General features: G+C 36.7%; 1 protein-coding gene across 1 annotated transcript; it reads right to left on the reverse strand.

Moving 5' to 3' along the window:
- Positions 1-1,977: 1,977 nt before the first annotated feature.
- On the reverse strand, positions 1,978-20,718 carry LOC117344887. The gene is made up of 4 exons (XM_033907755.1): positions 20,461-20,718; positions 10,536-10,713; positions 8,938-9,087; positions 1,978-7,789 (listed from the first exon to the last, which is right to left on the reverse strand). Exons 1-4 carry the CDS (start codon positions 20,587-20,589, stop codon positions 7,557-7,559), a joined length of 690 nt encoding a protein of 229 aa, XP_033763646.1. The 5' UTR covers positions 20,590-20,718; the 3' UTR covers positions 1,978-7,556.
- Between the last annotated feature and the right edge of the window lie 710 nt (positions 20,719-21,428).

A 21,428-nucleotide genomic window follows, 5' to 3' on the forward strand; every position in this document is an offset into this window, starting at 1 on the left:
AGAAGGAAGAAATAGCTGTATGATGTCCCTAATATCGCTGACGAGTCCTAGAAGAATAGAAAAGCTGTATGTTATCCCTAAAATCACTGACGAGTCATACAAGGACGAAACGGTTATATGATGTTCCTAATATCACTAACGAGTCATAAAAGGAAGAAACACCTGTATTATATCCCTTGCATCACTGACGAGACCTAGAAGGACGAAATGGCTGTATGATGTCCCTAATATCACTAAGGAAATAACTATATGATGGAACGAACATCAATGATGAGTTAGAGAAGGACCAAACAAAAATGTATGCTAGAAGGACGAAATAGCTGTATGATGTCCCTAACATCACTGACGAGTCCTAGAAGAATAGAACAGCTGTATGTTATCCCTAACATCACTGTCGAGTCACAAAAGGACGAAACAGTTATATGATGTTCCTAATATCACTAACGAGTCATAAAAGGACGAAACAGCTGTATGATATCCCTTACATCACTGACGAGTCCTAGAAGGACGAAATAGCTGTATGATGTCCCTAATATCACTAAGAAAATAACTATATGATGCCACTAGCATCAATGATGAGTCAGAGAAGGACGAAAAAGCTGTATGCTAGAAGGACAAAATAGCTGAATGATGTCCCTAACATCGCTGACGAGTCATAGAAGGACGAAACAGTTGTATGATGTTCCTAACATCGCTGACGAGTCCTAGATGAGTGATGCAGTGTCATTTTAACTCAACTGTATCTCAATCTAAGCTCACCTTGAAAGGTGATAATATCTTGTGTATTTTTTGTACATCCAAATGTTCTATAAATATAGAGATTGCAAATTATAGAAGTGTGGTTGGACGTTTTGTTTCAAATGATAGATTGTATTATTTGATGGATCATGAAATGACAAGACAATGATAGTAACCATCAGTGTTTATAGCATTTGAACAATGCAGCTTTAACTATAAGTTTTGCTTTTAAATTATTCCCATCCTTTAATCAACCATGAGGTAACTCGACATATCTGATGATAAGACATAAGATGCTGTATCTCGACATATCTGATGATAAGACATACTATGCTGTATCTCGACATATCTGATAAGACATAAGATGCTGTATCTCGACATATCTGATGATAAGACATACTATGCTGTATCTCGACATATCTGATAAGACATAAGATGCTGTATCTCGACATATCTGATGATAAGACATTATATGCTGTATCTCGACATATCTGATGATAAGACATAATATGCTGTATCTCGACATATCTGATGATAAGACATTATATGCTGTATCTCGACATATCTGATGATAAGACATAAGATGCTGTATCTCGACATATCTGATGATAAGACATAAGATGCTGTATCTCGACATATCTGATAAGACATAAGATGCTGTATCTCGACACATCTGATGATAAGACATAATATGCTGTATCTCGACATATCTGATGATAAGACATAAGATGCTGTATCTCGACATATCGGATGATAAGACATAAGATGCTGTATCTCGACATATCGGATGATAAGACATAAGATGCTGTATCTCGACATATCGGATGATAAGACATAAGATGCTGTATCTCGACATTTCGGATGATAAGACATTAGATGCTGTATCTTGACATATCTGATGATAAGACATAAGATGCTGTATCTCGACATATCGGATGAAGAGTCGGACATACTAGTACAATGGACATCTCCATAGGGTGGCTTAACCCATACTGAGAGTGTTTTTTTAGACATGGATACACGATAATATGACTCGTTGTTTAACTAGCATGTTAATGTTAAGGCAAACATATAAATTACTTAGAACGTTGGCTTTATATCATATGATGCATGGAACAGTGCTAAGATTAAACAATTGTATATGTGTACAGATGTAAATCTTGAGGTTATTCTGGGCTCCCGTGTACATGTATATTTGATATTGTAGCACAGCATGCAATGAAAAGTCAAACACAAAGAATATAGGGATAAATTTATTTAAAACTGAATGAAAACATTTAACCAACGTTGGCTTGAAACAATAGAGTAAGACACTGGGATTCAAAAATCAACATAACAAAAATATGGAAATCTCGAAGGGAAAAACCATAAATAGATATCAAGGGTAAACATGGCTTTTCCAAACACATAAATCTTATCAAAACTTTGTATACATCCTGTTACGTACTTTAAATCTCTCTCGCGCTCTCACGTGCAATCTCACGGGTACAACGCTCACTCATCACTATGACAACTAATTTACGACCTAGTTCACCAACACGCAAAACCTGGGGTAAACATGGTAATGGACAACTTTTGTTCTTCTCTTGAAGTGATCTTATGATTATTTTGACTTTGATTATTACATTACATGATAATATATTATAATATTATAATTATATTATATATTATATTATAATATATTGTATTATCAAGTAAAACACAATGACCTTGTTAGTAGTCCCCAGCCATTTTTTTTTATTATAGTCTATTGCTGGATTAAGCGACATAAGACGGACCATGTTACGATATTACATCAGGGACCACGTGACACCTAGTTCCTCGACACTATAACATTACATTAAAAATAGTCGCCGATATCGCATACTTGGCAGTAAAGACTCATTGGTGACCTCATTCTGAATTTTGTAAAGACAAGGAAAGAAAATTGATAGCAAGTAACTGGTATTGATACTAAATAATCAATGTATTGTAAATATGTCTTCGCGTGAAATTTAGACAATTGACAATAAGTCTGGTAAAACAAACCGATATCAGGTAAACGACCTGCTATTATGACTGACATCGAACTTGTCTGCATATAAACACTGAAATAAGTGACAACAGTAGATACAAGTTATACCGTAGAGTAGAAGAGCTAGTCCTATCAAGCAAGCGGCAATCTTATACCATAGAGTAAAATGGATAGTGCCATCAACAAGTGACAATATTATACCGTAGAGTAGATAAGATAGTGCTATCAAGAAGTGACAATATTATACCGTAGAGAAGATAAGATAGTGCTATCAAGAAGTGACAACCTTAATCCGTAGAGTAGATAAGATAATGCTATCAAGAAGTGACAATATTATACCGTAGAGAAGATAAGATAATGCTATCAAGAAGTGACAATATTATACCGTAGAGAAGATAAGATAATGCTATCAAGAAGTGACAATATTATACCGTAGAGTAGATAAGATAGTGCTATCAAGAAGTGACAATATTATACCGTAGAGTAGAAGAGATAGTGCTATCAAGAAGTGACAATATTATACCGTAGAGAAGATAAGATAGTGCTATCAAGAAGTGACAGTCTACAAGGACATACACTATGACATGTGAAAGACATTCATATGCATGTCATTGATGTCACAGTGAAATCAATTTGCCAAATTAACAACACATAAGGGCCACTATAGCGAGGTATCATCTAAGTGACTTGACATCAAGTGAGATGTAATGAAAATACACATTCCTCTAGATTTGATTGCAAGCACAATCTGACTGCAGGTAATTGGTAGCTAGATGATAACCGGGGCGAGCAATACTAGAATATATATTTAACCTAGGCAATAGGGCAACTGTTGTATAGTTTACAATTGCAAGTTAAGTGCCATATAACCATCATTAATCCATTTCTGCTAACTTCGCGTAATAAGCTACAAGAAAAAACATATTAGTCATATGATAGCCAACACACGCAAATAGCATAGCAAGCAGTATGAGATATTGACATCGACATTGAATGCATCAGTATATTGATGTTATGAATGTTGCACCTGACATAGTTAATTAATGAGTATGGAAGCTGGCAGAGTTAAGCATAGGATATCTGACAGCCAGTTAGGACAGGTGTCAAAGAGACACCAACAGCCTGTGACATGTGAGGGGGGAGTCAAGGTGACATCAATTGCCAGGGTCATACCAGGGCGGACGTCAAGGAGACACCAACAGGGAGGGTCATATGGGGACTGCATGGTGGCGGCTACCTATAGAAGAAACAATATATAGAAAGAGAGAGTAGACAGGGAAAAGGGGATCTGTGTTTACAATAATTCACTACGATTAGATGCTAGTGTAAATATATCCGATAGAAACATCATAGGGCATTGTAATATACTAGTCGAGAAATAAATACTTCTCATTATCTACTAGAATTCATCTCGAGGAGATGTTTGTAAATGTCTGTAGTTTATATAATTAAACACTAGAGTGACTAACACTTACGTCCTCCTGTATCATTAACAGTGTGTTCTATCTGTCCCTAGGAACTATTTGTTGATCTTCGTGCCCGTTAGTGTTATTTTGTTTGGTGTGTGGCGACTAGCTCTTGGCAGGTGTGTTCTACTCTTATTTATTGCCAAAGCGTTTTATTTTTAGCCTGATATTTTAGTACAATCTAGCAACAGTGCCGTCCTAATGCATCTACTAAGATATGAAACTTTAATATTCTTTGAATATTATGTATATACATTTGTATATATGTGTATGTATTACACGAAGTAAACGTCATGCTGATTGGATGATATGGGTCATGAATAATCATGTAGTCACTGCGGGACTATGAATATATCCTGTCAGAAAAGCTCATTTCGATTATTTTTATACTTTTTCTCGACATTCCAGATGGAAATTACCAGTATATAATGGTTAGCTGTACGTGAAGTGAAGACGCTATCACTAGTTGTGTAACCATCAGCAAAGCCTGATATGTACCAAGGACGTAAACTAAATCTACGATATGTAGGGGTATAGACTGTAGAATAGACGACGCGTCAATGTTTCGATTGCGGGTGTATGATTAGAAACAGACGCACATCACTCGGTTAACAATTTATGATGACGTAACAGGAATGCACATATGCATAATTCTCTGTCATAACTGAAACAACATTTACACAATACACGCCCGAACGTGCCGCAAGTATATGTGATTAGGGTATGTAGATGTAACATCTACACAACCATAACGCATTCCGACATCTGCCATCGGAGAAACCACAATCCAGCGTATGAATACCAATGACGGGTTCCAAAGGATACTGAATCAGGGTATCTAGAATGTTTGTTGATTAGCACATCATTACGTAGTGTTTTTATTTTCCTTTGATTTCACAGTCCACCCTGTCGGGGGCCCCTACCACTGTTCTCAACACGCGGCACAAAGCCGGTGCCAATGTCTTACAGACATAGATTTTGTCATCCATGCCACATCGAGTAAAACAAAGGGATTAGAAACTGCTGCAATGGCGGTTTTTATATATAACGTACAATTGTACATATAATCATTCTGTCGGGCTTATTACAACGGCATGTACGGTTTATGAAATAAACATATTTGATCAATCACATATCAACATCTGTAAACAATAAAAAGTATGGCGGTCTGCAAGGGATCTTATACTATGTTAAAGACTGTAGGTAAAAGTTCGCGATATGATAATTCTATTCGATTTTGCTTGAAAATCTTCAACAACATAATAAATGTTTGTATATTTGTAAAATCTCTTCAGAACTATGTTATACATATTTCCCACACATTCACTGTATGGGATTAGCATACGATATTATATATGCATAAAATATACATATATATATATATATATAACACAATATCATATACATATTAACATCAATACACGTTACATTGTGTTATATAATTTGTTTTAGAAATGGTGCTGACATTGCCCTTTAAACAAACGAATTTGCGTGTCAAAGGAATATATTATCAAAAGATCATTATTTTAACTACTTCCATGGCTTACTTCTGATTAAATAACTTCGTTAGATGTAGTCCGAACTGTTATGGTTATCTTTACGTTTGGTCTCTATCACGGTTGATTATGTAGTTAAGATTCCTCCCTATATCAAAGTCGAAATAGTAATGACCCGTGAAGAGTCCGGCATTTAGCCAACGTTTTTAGATATCTTACGGCAGCGCACGATGGACGGACTACTATATTTCTTAAGCTAAGATATACATGTATAAAAAAATTAATATTAAATTCAAGAGATATTCCCTTATAACTTAAATATTCAGGCCTATTTCCGAAAATTAGCTGTCTTTGGAAATCCCTCGAGAAGTTACCTTTAAATGCCACTGAGTTCACGAAAACTTCGGACTGTGGCTAGATTTTTCTAAGTGGTTCAGGGTAGTCATTTTTGCTTATCTTACCCCCGCCGTCACACTGTCAGATAAATTGATTAGAGTCAGGAGAAACTCCTATGTTAGAGGAAGCTATTGTTGCAACGATCCCTTATAGACTGGCATTCTTTTGGCGGCAATATATCTACATGTACGTATTTAAAACGCAACTGCTTTCCCTGAGCATGTATGCGGCATATATATACTTGACAAATCCATATTTGCATAAAATATTGTCAATATAGGTCATGTGATACGATGGACGTTTATAATTGGTCCTCTCTGGCCCCAGTATCATATAACCACGAGTCTCTCGAGTTGCCTATTATGCACTTATTCTATATATTCAGGCGATGTGAATGGATGAGTGCATGGACAATATAAAACTATTTCCTCACTCTCTTCCAATCACATAAGATACAGACAAAACGAGAAATACATTGTGGGATATTGGCTGGATCCCGCCTGTGATAGTACATCAGTTCGTAGTCAGACCTTCTATTTGAATGACGTCATGAATTCATATATATGTATTCTTTTAAATCACATTTTTTCTTACTAACAATAAAGCCGACATCAAATCACAGTTTGCTGTTCACATCCAAACTAAATTCCATGTAAAGATATTTCAAGTTTTACACTATTGCACGATATTCTTGGCCGCCATTGTTAAACACTTCACATATGATATGACGTCATAATCACACTTCTTTTACATCCGTATCTGTGCTCATTTCTTATGATGAAATATGCATCCATATCAATCACATGTATCTATGAATACAAAGTATTATATTTTGTTACTGGAGATCGTCACATCCATCCGTTAATGGTGAATATCCCGATGGCATGTTACTTTGAAGAAGATATATCTGATATATATAGGGAGCATTCACACGACATACACTTTATATATAATTATATTAAATAGCAGAAATCAAAATATCACAGCAACACTTCGTAAGTCACGTTTGGGCGTCACATTGGGCGGGTGTGCGGTTCGGGACGGATCAAAGTTTAGAAGTGTGCACAGCACTCCTTTCCAAGGGATAATCCAAGGGATACTGAGGGTCCTCGACTCTTATAGGTCGTTTTGAGTCCCGTTTCACTCCAGGGTTACACTCGTGACGTCACACTTGCCTTATAAGGTACTGTTGTTTGTTGACTCTCAAACTCCAATATGACCTTGACACTTAACCGGATATGAACAAGATTGAATGCTTCCGGATAAAAGGAATTCCTTTCATGATCGGTAACATTTCGTTCTTTGTAATCATTTTTAACACTTTTCCCAGAACATTATTTTAGTTCGGTTCACATACACTTCACTTAAAAATTGGCATCTCCTGATCATGATCGAGAACATGTTCACAGCAGAAATCGCCGTCTAGTCCTAACCTTCGAATTCTTTCTAGACGTCTGTAGCTTCTTCCTCGATGCCACTCTCTTCATTAGCTGTAGAAACCTCACAGAGTAAGATCTCGTCAGCATTTCTGTCGATGATGAAAATGATGGCGCTTGCGATGTAGAGTGCTAAGGTTATTACAGCAAAGACAAATGACCAGCCGACTGACCACGTCTCCGGCTGGTTTTCTTCGACGAACCTCTTGACGAATATGATCAACGTTATAAAAAGAGGTAAAGCTGCAACGATACAATATATTATGAATTATTTTGGTTTCATTATCATTTAAGGGAGGGACATAATACACACTTCTTTTTTTATTACTAATGAGTGTGAATGAAAATGGTAGGATACGTGATCTTGTCAAAGCAGTACGTGAACCGAAATAAGCCAACTTAGAATGCACAAGGAGAGCTGAATTGTGTACAATGTAGCAGATTGATGGTGAAGTCAATTTAAATGATTTACAATCTATAACCAACATATGTACATTTTGTATAAAATCCTTATAAAATCCTTATAAAATCCTTCGCAAATTATTGTTTACTGGCGTTTGATTAAAAAAAGGTACAAATGACTGAAAAAAGGATTTTCGCGTCATGTATAACGTTATCGAGAATACCTATTTATTAATAAAAAGATGAGCTTACGATATCGGATTTAGTTCTGATCTTTGTAAACTCCATAAATATTTCTTATAACAGCCCTGGAGGCACTGAGACGGTGTCAGAAATTCATACCTGATGTTTTTTTTAAATGTACTGTAATGATAACTCGGGGTCCTTTCAGTTACATTAGAGTCAAATTAAACTCGGACAAAGTTGGAATGGCCACACGTATTTAATGGGTTGCTAATGATTCCCCTTTTTTAGACCGAAGGACCGATGATACCATGTCAGGACGGAACTATCGCTGTCGTCCCGTGCCGAAAAGTCTTCTCATCAGCAATTTAGGGATTTCAACTAGAATGTGTCCTCTTTTTATATGATGACGACGGGATTTACCATAAGATTAAACCTATACTACTTATGCTAGAGGGACTCTCGTTTTTCTTAAATGAGTGTCTTTCTCACTTTCTCCCTTAAGGCTCAAAAGGAGAAATATGATAAAGGGGTTCTTTTTTATTTCATTTTTTATTATTATTTTCTTTGTATATAAAGGTATTTTCATCAAAACTGGAATTAAGCATTGGTTGATAAAGTTAACTAATTTAGGTATCATTGACGTGTCCTACTTCGTGTGGCGTATGGATTGCGCCGAATCTTCTACACATAAAAGGACAACAGGCATATTTGTTCCTCATCTTTCTCATTACAGTACCGGTTAAATGGAGAGGAGGTGCCAGATGCAATATTTTAAGGGGGAAATACAACGCATAATGTCTTACATGATAGCAACATTAACACCATGGATGTCGTGTAAAAGCAGGGCTTCATTTTCAGTTCAGATGTTGTTACTCCTATTGTGCCAACGATGAATCCAGAGAAACCTCCCATAAGAGCAATGACCGACAGCGCTCGGCAGGCGTCCATCCAATCTGTAAAATAAAGCAAATATATATTGTATCTAAGAAGAAAAATGAAAAGATATCAGTTAATTATGATATTCATCACTCCAAAAACATTCCATCATATCCAAAATTTTGGATCGCAAAACGACAAAAATAGCTGGGCAATGTCATATGGTTCCAGAATAATGACTTCCGACGTATAGCAAAGGGTTGAATTAATCGAATTAATAAAGATCGAATTAGATTATATTAGTATCTTGATGCTTTTTAAATATTTGGTGTTCAGAAGATTAGCTTGTAGTCAAATTGATTTGTTTGATGCATCATCTTGGTGACGACACGTTACTTAAGTTTCTCGCACCAATATTCACTTTTTCATGCAATACGATTTGGTGAGAAATCCCACTACAATAGCGCAGTTAATAAAATAGTTAGTACATTGATATATAAAAACAAGTCTTGAACAGTAGCAGGTGAACGTTAAAGGATTATAAATGATATCAGTTAACAACAATTGAGAGTTAGCTAGAGTAAAGCTAAACTGAATTGAACTGCATCTTACAGCTGCTTCGTCCTTTTATGATTCGTCAGTGATGCTAAGGGCCCAAAAGGTGGCAAAAAATAACACAAAATAGGTAGAAGCACATGTCAGAATCTAGATGAGGAGGTACAAAAGACCCATAATTCAATCATAATTCAATATTTGATTTCAAAATAACGCTACGCTTATTCTGAACTTTGTCACGAATTAAATGAATTAAAAGGTGACAGTAATGTTACGATCAAGGGACAGCGTCTACAACTTGCTTATACTACTCAAACGCTGAGGTAGGTGTGACGAAATTATTGTGTCCGGTTTTATGCCCCTATGCAGATGGTATGAACGAAAATTCTCCATTGAGTAACGCAATGCAAGTTTGGCAGACGTACCAATGTTTTGGGTCAAACGATACCTAACATATGGTGAAGCACTCAGAAAATCTGTGACTTTTCGACACCGACATAGGGTTGAAGGGAATGCAGGGCCTTTCTACGAATTGGTTACAAAGGTATTTTAACAATATCAAACAATCTTAACAACTTGTACGACTTTGTCTTTCTGAAACATGAAACTAAACAACAATAATTGGTTGGTGATCATCTGACAACCTCTAGTACGGATTGAGGGAATGTTTCGGTGACTTTAATGTCTAAATATTTAGTGCAATTCCCTTCGGAATGTGCAAACACTCATGGAGAGTGTCAATACTTATTGTGAGGCTGCACACGGTGATGCATATATAACAAACATTCAACACAGTACAACTACGACAGGAAATTTAAAATCTTTACCTTTCAGATCACACATAGTGAAAATGATACATTGCGCTTATGAATTAGATATATAACATAGTGACACAAATGACGAAGGAAGACATTTTTATGACTCCTGCCCTATGCATATACATTGTAAAACTTCGAACGAAAACACTAACCTAAGGAACCTATCCGTGACTCGTTCTCCATACAGTTGATGACACCGGTATCGTTGGCGTCATCATAACACACAGCCCAGAGTCCTTCTTGTTTGTTATCTCCCCTTACCCAGCTGCTACTCGCTATAGCCAGAGACAGTAGGATGACACCAATGATCATACTCAGCAGTGCAGCCACCTGGAATGTACAATATTGGAATACTTATAAAATACCTACAAAGTGTATATAAGGTCATTCAGGTGACGGGTAAGGTTTGGCTGGTTGGAAGGGTAGTTATACTATCATGGTAATATCAATTTGATTGAATACTAATTATTTTAGGCTTTTAAAGATAATGTTGGACATAACAGGCTTGATTATTATCTTTTTACTTCTACTTTGCTATTTGACAATTAGACCATGGGAAACACCAAGCGCTGTCCAATTCTAAACGCCCTTTGTCCGTTGTCGTGCGTCGTAAGTTCGTAAAAATTACATTTTCGACTTCTTCTCCAAATTCAATATTTTTCTCATGAAGCTTTTATGGCCAAAATTGTGAATGATATGGTCCCGACTCCCCAGGGGCTTGAGGAGCGGGGCCAATAAGGTTTAAATTGACTAAAATTTCAACAATCTTCTTCTCAGTTCCCAGATATGGTAGAATCAAACACTTTTCACAGATAGAAAGGTCTTAAGTTCCTTGACAAAAAATGTAAATTTCATGACCCTTGGTCTAATGTTTCCCCCTGGGAAGGGGGTAAAGTTTACTGAAGTTTATATATGGAAATCACATTTTGAGCATCATTTGTTACTTGGTTAACATTATCAGTACGGGAAGCTTGTAATATTGGCACTGACTGAGTCAGGGCTTACGGGAGGGGCCAAAAAGGGTCAAACTATCAAAAATTTCAAAAAACTTCTTTTAAAAACCAAAATAAGGTAGAATCAAATCAACTTCTTATATAGAATGGTCTTAAGCTCCTTTACCAAAATTGTGGATTTCATGAACCTGGGGTCTCGCGTTTGCCCCTAGGGAGGGGATAAACCTTACTATAGTTTATATTGGGAAATAACATTTTTGACTATCATTTGTTTGATTCTACGACGGTACGCCCTTGTCTGCCCTGACTGACCCACTGGGCAGATGGGTGGGGCAAAAAAAACCGGTCAATTAAATAAACTAAAATATTTCAAAACTCAGGTGACCGTTGAAGCCATTTTTTATTATTTTTTTTATTTGATTTCTTCTACATGATATGTCCTGGGTATCACCCTCCTTGATACCCGTCCTGTTATCACCCTCCTTGATACCCGTCATGTTATCACCCTCCTTGACACCCGTCCTGTTATCACCCTCCGTGATACCCGTCCTGTTATCACCCTCCTTGATACCCGTCCTGTTATCACCCTCTGTGATACCCGTCCTGTTATCACCCTCCTTGATACCCGTCCTGTTATCGCCCTCCTTGATACCCGTCCTGTTATCACCCTCCTTGATACCCGTCCTGTTATCACCCTCCTTGATACCCGTCCTGTTATCACCCTCCTTGATACCCGTTCTGTTATCACCCTCCTTGATACCCGTTCTGTTATCACCCTCCTTGACACCCGTCCTGTTATCACCCTCCGTGATACCCGTCCTGTTATCGCCCTGATTGTTGCGAGGATGTTAACCCGGGCATACATGTAATATGCATCAATACACTCAAGAATTCACATGTTGTACTAAAGCGTATCATACAATTATCTGTTCGCGAAGATTTGGTTTGAGGTTACAGACATACAAACAGCACATAAACATGTTAACATTTTTTCCAGTATAAGATTAATTCATTAGTATATTACCCATTCATATACATACATCGCATTAACAGATGATGCTATCAGCCAAACAGTTATAGAATTCCTCGGAGATAATGTGTTATTAACGAGAGGATGGGATGCTTGCCTCAATTGATGGTGCACTTTCTTTCGCCATATTATCTTGGCAATATTGTCACTCATACTTGTAGTGTGTCTCATCTGGCTATTAACATATTTAGAAATCTTCCAAATAGCTACCTCTGAGTACCCTTCAAATAAAGAGGATACGATAGGGTTTTGTCTATAATTTAGGTGGTTACAACGGACTCATCTGACATACAAAACATGTATGGGTGATCGCCTAGCCTTGATGTCAATGTGGTTGTGTATTATGAATATCATTTGCAGATTTTGGGCCACACTTAGTACTTACTGTTATTATTTTGTGTCTTTGTTTGGGAAAGAATAAGTTCATGCTTTTGATTTATCATATGGAATACGACAGGGTTCTGTCTTCGCTTTATTACATTGGTTCCTTAAATCAAGCAAATTCCTTTTGGAAAAAAAATATAGAATGTAAGGAATTTTTCCTAAACAAATATCTATTCCTGAATTGCATAAATGCTTTCCAGGCCTCTGGTAGACTTCAAATTAAGGATTTCCCTTAATATTAGTAACATTCGAGCTAAGGCCCGAACGCATAAAAGTTCCCCTGAATAGTTTACATTGCATTTATTAGGTACATGAAAGCGATTTTCGTATGATTTCCCCGATTGGTGCCTCTGCATCTCCTCAGCGGACAAATAAAACAGACTCGTCGCATGGCAACGCTAATATATGCTGCAATATTGTTACATGGGTGTCGTGATTGCCTCCATCTGTCTTCGGTTTTATACACAAAAAAAAGTGATTTGGTCTCAATATCAGTTAGGTCAAGAGCTGTTTGATAAGTGTGTATGCCAGTCCGCCTTGTCGCCGACGAGAATAGACACTGCCACACATTGCAATATGGCGGATTTCCAGAAAATCAAGTTCCAGTGAACGCTTAACATAACATATTGCTGTCAACATAAAAAATAAGTGTATGGTGGATCAGAGGATCTTGAAAACATACATTACATCACTGTCTCAACTCTACCGGAAGTAGTCTGATTAATTAACGACACTTCCATATGATGGCAATCTATATATAGAGTGTGCAGAATGCGACGTTTTTGTACTATTCATCTTTTGAAAACACTGGTGTTTCCGTCGTCGCTATAGTAACAGGTGTCAGGATGAGTCTAGATGATATCAAACCAACCAAATGATTGCTGATGGAAACTGATATAAAACTGAAACAAGTATACACCCTGGGTGATATAACAACAACATTATTGACGGTCTATATCGCTACAGGAGGACAACATTTTCTAGGTAGAAGATCTCAACGAGTCATAAAAAACGAACTTTATAACCGGCTTTGCTTCTTGTCTCCAATCATAACATGCATTTGCACTTCGGATTTGTTTTTTTTAGTTAATCGACATATCTGAGATGCATGTTGTATATTGTAAATGCTCGCCAAGCTGCATGTTCTTGCCTGTAGACTTTTGCCGTTTTATACTGTATACCAGTAGGGTTTTATTTTAGACCGAGATCGAGACAAGAATAACACGAACCAAATTAAAAGGTGACTAACACACTGTTGTCTGCCAATCTTCTTGTCTCATATATCACATCAATTTGGCACAGAAGATGTACTGTTGTTATGCAAATTTACACAATGACATTGATATTAACTCTATGTAATATCAAAAATGAAAAAAAAAAACACTAAAAAAAACAAAACAATACCCATATATTTGCTCTCCCCAGGTGTAATGTTGGATGAGACGAACACAATATACGGCCAATGCCACCGTTTTTTCAGTAAACAACTCCTTAGGTAGTAACAGTCTATCTTTATGATGATGGTTCAGTAACTTGAAACGGAAAATGGCTGTCGAGGCCTCACGTGAACATCAAAGACGTCAGTTAGGTTTTGTTTACTGTTTGGTCTCACAAAGGTCGACGTCAAACCAGAACGGGAGCCAAAGGGAGGGAACTGATAGGTAAATCAGTTATAGATATAAAGACGCGGCTCGATATTGTAATAGAAAATCAGAATATCATAATCACAAAAGCTGTAATAATCTAAGAAGTTTAAATTATCAGTAAAATAATTGTGAAGATGGAGTTTCAAAATTGATATAGCATTGATATAGCATATATGAAATCAATCTCAATACAGGTATATTGATTCTTAACTAGTTTGTTTAACACTTTCGCCAATAGTCCGTTTTGTATTCCCCAATAAAAATGTTCAAACTTTTAATGTACTGAAATCAATTGTAAAAATGTCGCCATACATACTTATAAAGTAACCGAATCAATGTCATTTTGACGCTTCGTCTTCTGTCTTTAATACATGCGAGACTCTCCGATAGTAGCATCCATTTACAAGTTATAAACATATGTGCTTCAGTGAATACCTGCATTCATCACAGCATGACAGCAATGAAATGGGTTTCCCTTTCATATATATTTGTACATGTGCGCGTGTAGTGGTATGTTGAGATCGTATATAAATAAACAAAGAAATCTCCATGGTATTTTTACGACTCCAGTGCGGGCTTTTATCACTGCGAGATACGGACAGTCAGTCGGTAACTCGTTGTCTGCCGAAGTTAGCCAGCAATATAAACCATTGATAATAGGTTAATGAGATAATAACTGGTCTCTGTTTGTTAAGTCTGTAAACACCTCTGTAGGACGATTCCGGGTCTATAACCATCACAACTAAGCCAGAATAGCACCGTAGGTGAGCAATATTATAACATATATATTTTATCCTTGCATACTAGAGATAGTGCATCCATACAGTTGTTTAGTTTCCTTTAGTAATACGGGTATCATATTAATTTATATAAAAACATCGAAGTAGAAGTATACACCTGAATTATATGACACGGGATAGGATAGCATGTTTCTATAAATAGAAACAGTGACCTTGGCCTTGACCTGATTACCAAATGAAATCGCAAGAGCGATGGATTGGAATTATAACTGATGCGACGCCACAAAGTGGACATGGGTATATGAGATAAAAATACATATTTTATTCGTGTTTATTTTTGCAATGTCTATATATGTATGCATGCGTTACTACTACTGACAGCTTTGCCTAGAAACCATTAAAATATATAATTGCAAGCACGTGTTGTCTGTTTGTCGGTACAACTTCAATATTGACACGGGGTAAGGCCAATAAACACCACACGTCAATCAAACGTTTCCATCTGTGTTTTACAGAGGCACTGCCGACCTTACGTTAATTATCCTATAAACGGTTCAGGTTCATACAGCGGGTCTATTAGTGAACAGTTGTGATCGTTACGAGTAGAAGGTAATAACCTATCTGTCTATTGATGAATTCGTTATAGATGTATAAGTAGAATACAAAGTCTGAACATGTGTTAAAGTATAGGTGTATCTTGATCAATTCTCGTGTTATAGAATATTTTTGACATTTATAGATTATCATTCCGTATAATAACACCTACAACAGTGTTTAGAATATAACATATAGAGTATTTAGTATTAGCTAAGCTAGCATATATACTAGTACTCGGTAACCATGACAACCGTATCTATTGACTGTTTTAGAGGGCATTATCTATTCGCGAAAACAATACCATCCTTCAGTAGTAGCACCTCGACTGCTTAAGTTCTTTTCTTTGAACTATGTTAACATTCGTAGGAAATGGCATTCCGTGCGTATAGAGTATTTTTGGACTTTTGAGGGGGGGGGGGGGGGGGGGGGGGGTGACAATATGGTACCTCGAGTGTGTATAGAGTATTTTTGGACTTTCAGGTGAAATGACAATACTCAATGGTACCTAGATTGCGAATAGAGTATTTTTGGACGTTTTAAGGCAATGAGAATACTCAAAGGCGTCTAGAGTGCGTATCTATATAGAGTATTGACCTATTGAAAGACGTCTAAAGCAAAGCTAAACGTCAGGGGGGATTGCCTTCTCATCAAACAGTCATTATACCCTAGTTATACGTGTACATTCTATTATTTACACCCAGACTGCAACATATGTCCAGGTACCAGAGGATTATAGAATGTATATGCTGTTCGTTTAAAATAGGCCACCACGAGAATAGACTTTATAAACAATTGATCTAATATCTTGTTTAGGAAGTTCAACTTTCTTAGTCAATTGCACAAGCATCACGTTTACATCGAACGCTTATACTGAAACAGACCGTCTCCAACCCTTTTCCAGTATTTTAAGAAAAATCGTTATGGTTTGCTTCTGCAATGAACTCGCAGGAACAGTGTGATATTTTCCCAGTTGTTTTACGTCTGGCCTTGATAAACATCAAAACGTTCTACACAACCGTCGGCACGCGAACCAACACCGCAGTCCTTTTGTGTCGTAAAGATAATACCTCCTTCCAGGCCGAGGGATCTGTTCAGTGAGCGATCCTCAACGTACGAAAACAGAAATGTTTGAATAATAGAAGGTATATAGAATTATTTATGTACACAAATATTTGTTTCTATATTTACGATCGTAAAATGTTAATTGTGACCCGTCCGCTCTGTTACATCATTGAATGAAGTCCACTTTGTCCATTTGATACATTCAATACCATCATACTATTTGGTATAAACAGATAGTTTCTGGTTAAGGGTATGTTGATTTTTTTTAAAACGAATGAATATCTACAAATTTGCACAAAACCAGTCATGTAATATACCAAAATGTTTGTAGGGACATATTTTTCTTCAAAACACCAATTATTTGCTGTAGATGCTAACAGTTTCTTCTGTTGAGTTGCGTTGTGTATGTAATAATTATAAGTCACACAAATAATCAAACCTCATAATAACCATACCGTTATGTTCACAAGTGTCTATAGCACACGATATGAACATTTGTTTGACCTGACTTGACCCTTCGTACGTAGAATGCGAATGGCGGCTGTGAACAATATTACACAAATATGCGTGGCATAAAGAGATGCATGTTAATTAATAAAAAGCTCCTAAATCATAAAGTTAAGATATTGTATCTTAGTATAAAGTAGGATGTTTTAAGACAAATTGTTAAAGTGTTGAATTTCGGGCCTTTTTAATGTTTGATCCCAAACTCACCGCTTCAAAAACAGTCTTCTTGCCATGTTCAGATTTCTTAATAGTATCTAATTTCGATGTATGAAATGCCTCTTTATATGCCATACTTGTGCGCCATTATTCACAACCGCAATAAGCATTTCAAGGTCAAAATAGAATCGGCATCTTAACATTACAATGTCAAATCTGGTCAAACCAATGCTCTTATTGTGTGCAAAACGACACGGTAATTTTGTGCAATATATGTTATATACATGAGCTAATTATGTCCCCTTGAAACAAATCTGAAACAGCAAATGTCAAAGGCATGGCCCGTGGTTAACCATGATGCAGACTAAAAATTAATTAAACATTTCTGTAAAACTGACCCATAGTTGGAATTGTTAGGCTTATGAAATATCATTGACAGCACTGGATTTCCGATTTAGATAACTTTTGAAAATATCTTCGTTGCTTTTTTCGCGATTTATCTGTTTTCAGGTACAATGCTGTTGATCAGTTGCCATAAAATGACGAATACACAAAACTTCATGACGAAGCTTTACGAAAAAAATAGTCAGTTGTAAATCTTTTTACATAAACAATCCTCTTCTGGGGTATACAAGATCACGGGAACTTGAGAATGTGTTTCAGTCTATTAAATACCCAGCCCCTGTGTGGTTTACATGTTAAAAACTATCACCGAATGGTAGAGCGTTTATCTGTTCCTCTTTTAAACATAGAAAAAATATCCATTTTCATCTCCCTGAGATTTTGGATTTATATCCGTCATTCTTTTTTCTTTCTGTTTTTCACGGAAAAAAAACAATAAGTTAGCATTCATCAACCATTTACTAATCACCTTGGCCTATTTATTTACTAAGCACCTAACCTGCTGACAGACCCAATCCTATCCTCTACCACAGCAGACGAGCTGGCATAGCATGCGCTCGTGAAGCTAACTAGATGATACAGCGCGTGCGATGACAGATGATATCATATGTCGGTCCGTACCTTCACGCATATCCCTATACACCGTCATGGCTTGTGCACCTAGATGGTAGATGTAGATGTTTCACGTGCGTCTAAATATCTACATGTGCATAAGCCAAAGAAAAAGGTACGCCAAAACACGTGTTAGTATCCATCGACCAGTCACCGCATTGTTAGCTTTCTCTGGCGTTAACTCATTTTTACTCTTCTCTCAGGGGGACATTTTAAAAGCGTTTTAAAAACTATATTACGTATATAAAAACGAGGCTTTGCTTAAATGATTATCAACTTAACGATAGATTATCGTCAACTTTTGTCGATCATTTTTAGCAAAAATACTAACAACTAACTTTCGATGATGTGAGCTGACTTGCTTGAAATTGTATTTTGTTCGTTTTACAGATATGATGGAAAACATACTTTTAAAATTCTATTTTTAGCAGAGAGTTAAATCAAATGTTATTTTAATTACCCAGTCACGATCTATAGTCCAGGCCTATTTCAAGTACAAATAGATAATTTAAACATACTGCATGTATCTAGCCAAAGCGGCCGGAAACATACATGTACATATTTTACTTATGATAAAAAGTAAAGGAATTCACGGCAATCATACTGAACATGTCTCTCATTCAAAATACGATATTTGTTTCAAAAACAAATAGCGTTTCTTGAAACTAACAATGCTTCACATAATTTCGTGCAGGGGTTACATGCTTAGTAATTCTTTACAGTAATAGTGAAGCGATGAGTGAAAAGATAGCTTTACATGTTCTTTGAGGTGGATAGCATGTGAGAGTGAGTTTTAGTGACGACCCTCGTCAGTCGATAGTACGGCGTTATGTTAATATTTCGTAGAATGTTCGAGGCTCCCTACTCGTGTCGGTTGTTCAGTGAGGTAGTCACTAACTACTACAAAGAGACCCTGCCACAAAATGACCCTGGCTGTTCACGAGGCGATACACCCAGTAAACAAACAAACAAAATTTTGAGTAGGTATATACCATACAATGAAGTAACACGAATGACGCAGTAAGATTGTTTGTTGACTCGTGCCCTGGTCGGGCCTCGAACTCACGATCTACAGCTCCTAATCGCCTAGCTAGAAATGCCTGCAGCTCTTACATTGTCTATTAGATGAATTATGATGCAAGATGTATGTTTATCTATGTACATATGCACATGCGCTGTGATGGTATTAACATGAAACCAGAGATGGTTATACACTGTTAGGAACACTAATCTATGTCATCAACACGCTTGTATCAAGGTCAGGGTAGTCCTTCTGCTCAAGCATTATATTACACGTGTTGCGTAAAATTTACAGAAAGCATTGTTAGCTTGAATCTCTCTACAACATGAAATCCGCGAAATGTCCAAGTTTCAAACCTCTACCCCCGTACATAAAGTTTGTACAATTTATGCATTTTAATTATTAGCTTGATTAAGCTTCTTGCGTACTGAGAAATTGGCCCAGATTTCATAAAATATTCATGACATTATGCTGATAATAAAAAAGATACCGATAGTAATTACTAGTGACATCCTTATGGAATAGTAAAACTATTAAAGCCTCTTGTCTACTGAATACACGTACATATGCCCATAATAATTATTTTCATATCCTATTTTTCTATCCTTTTAAGGTAAACTTATTGGTGTTAGAATGAATACCACATTTATCATACGTTATACGTCCAGTTGTACGTTCTCAAAAACGGTAAAATATAAACTTTCAAGAAAAAATGCCACAGCTCCTTATTTTTGAAACATTTACACTGATAGTTTTAATATACCTCATCCTTATGACACAACTCCTACGTACAGTTAACTCATTAACTCCTTTTTCATCTCTACTTGTACAATAGCATGATATCGTCGGTCACTATCAGTTGCTTTTGTGATTCATTCTGACATCAGCTTTTAAAGCAGAAGTCCACTATAGATATCGGGATATTTCAATAAGTATGTTTTATCTATCAGATATTGTGATTACTTACTTTGATTGGTCGGACGATCCCGACTTCTTCGATAGATACGGTGGGTGCCATTCCGCCGTCAGATTGTTTCGTGTTTTCCTCAACATCCCTCTCCCCATCCGCGAATTCGGAAACATCCAATTCCGACATTCTCTAGTAATTAGAGCACGTGTCTTTTATCTAAAGAATACACTAAGAAAATCAGTAGATCTAAAAGTGGAGGAGGATAAAGGTTTAAATCCGGAACACAACGTTCACCGACACAACCGGCCGCTTGTAGTTCACATCAGTGTAGAAGTGAGGGGGATCATGTATCGGGGCCTCCTACGGGGTAATTACTGCCAACTGAGGCCCAGTCTGTGTGAGGGGATAAATGCTTCATTTAGATTAATCCTTCTGTAATGTATTGTAATAATTGTTGATTGTTTTGATTGTTTCGCTTTCGTATCATATTTATAAAATGCCCCTGATTTCCAGTTTTATATCATTACAGCTTTCAATTAAATATCATGTATATTTTTTAAGATCAAAAGAATTTAGGTAAAAAAAAAAGTCATCAAGATCGTTATCATGACGTCATAACATTTTAATTGTTTATAGTGTGTTTATGTTTTGATATATCGCTCATCTTACGTCAGTTATGAAAGTCTTTCTTGGAATAGACGAACCAATGGTTGGTTAGTAGTTTTGGTTTGTTTATTGTCTTTTTTTTTCTTAACTTACTATCAATTTTATAAAGTCATCCGAGTCTAGGGCAGATATTCCTGATGCACTAAAGCAGGTTCACGACGGCCTACGACTGCTACACGAAGCATAAATCGGGCAGTTATCGGGATTCACAAGCCCCCGATTTCCTTTATTACGACAATTGTACGACTTCAGTATGACGGTCTAAAATATCGAGGGTTCCACTACGACATATCTACGATCCTAATACGACACCCATCACTACTAGCCACGAGAGGGCCACGAGCGTTACGACACCCATC

The sequence above is a fragment of the Pecten maximus genome, chromosome 16, assembly GCF_902652985.1.
Source record: "Pecten maximus chromosome 16, xPecMax1.1, whole genome shotgun sequence".
Taxonomy (NCBI): Eukaryota; Metazoa; Mollusca; class Bivalvia; order Pectinida; family Pectinidae; genus Pecten; species Pecten maximus.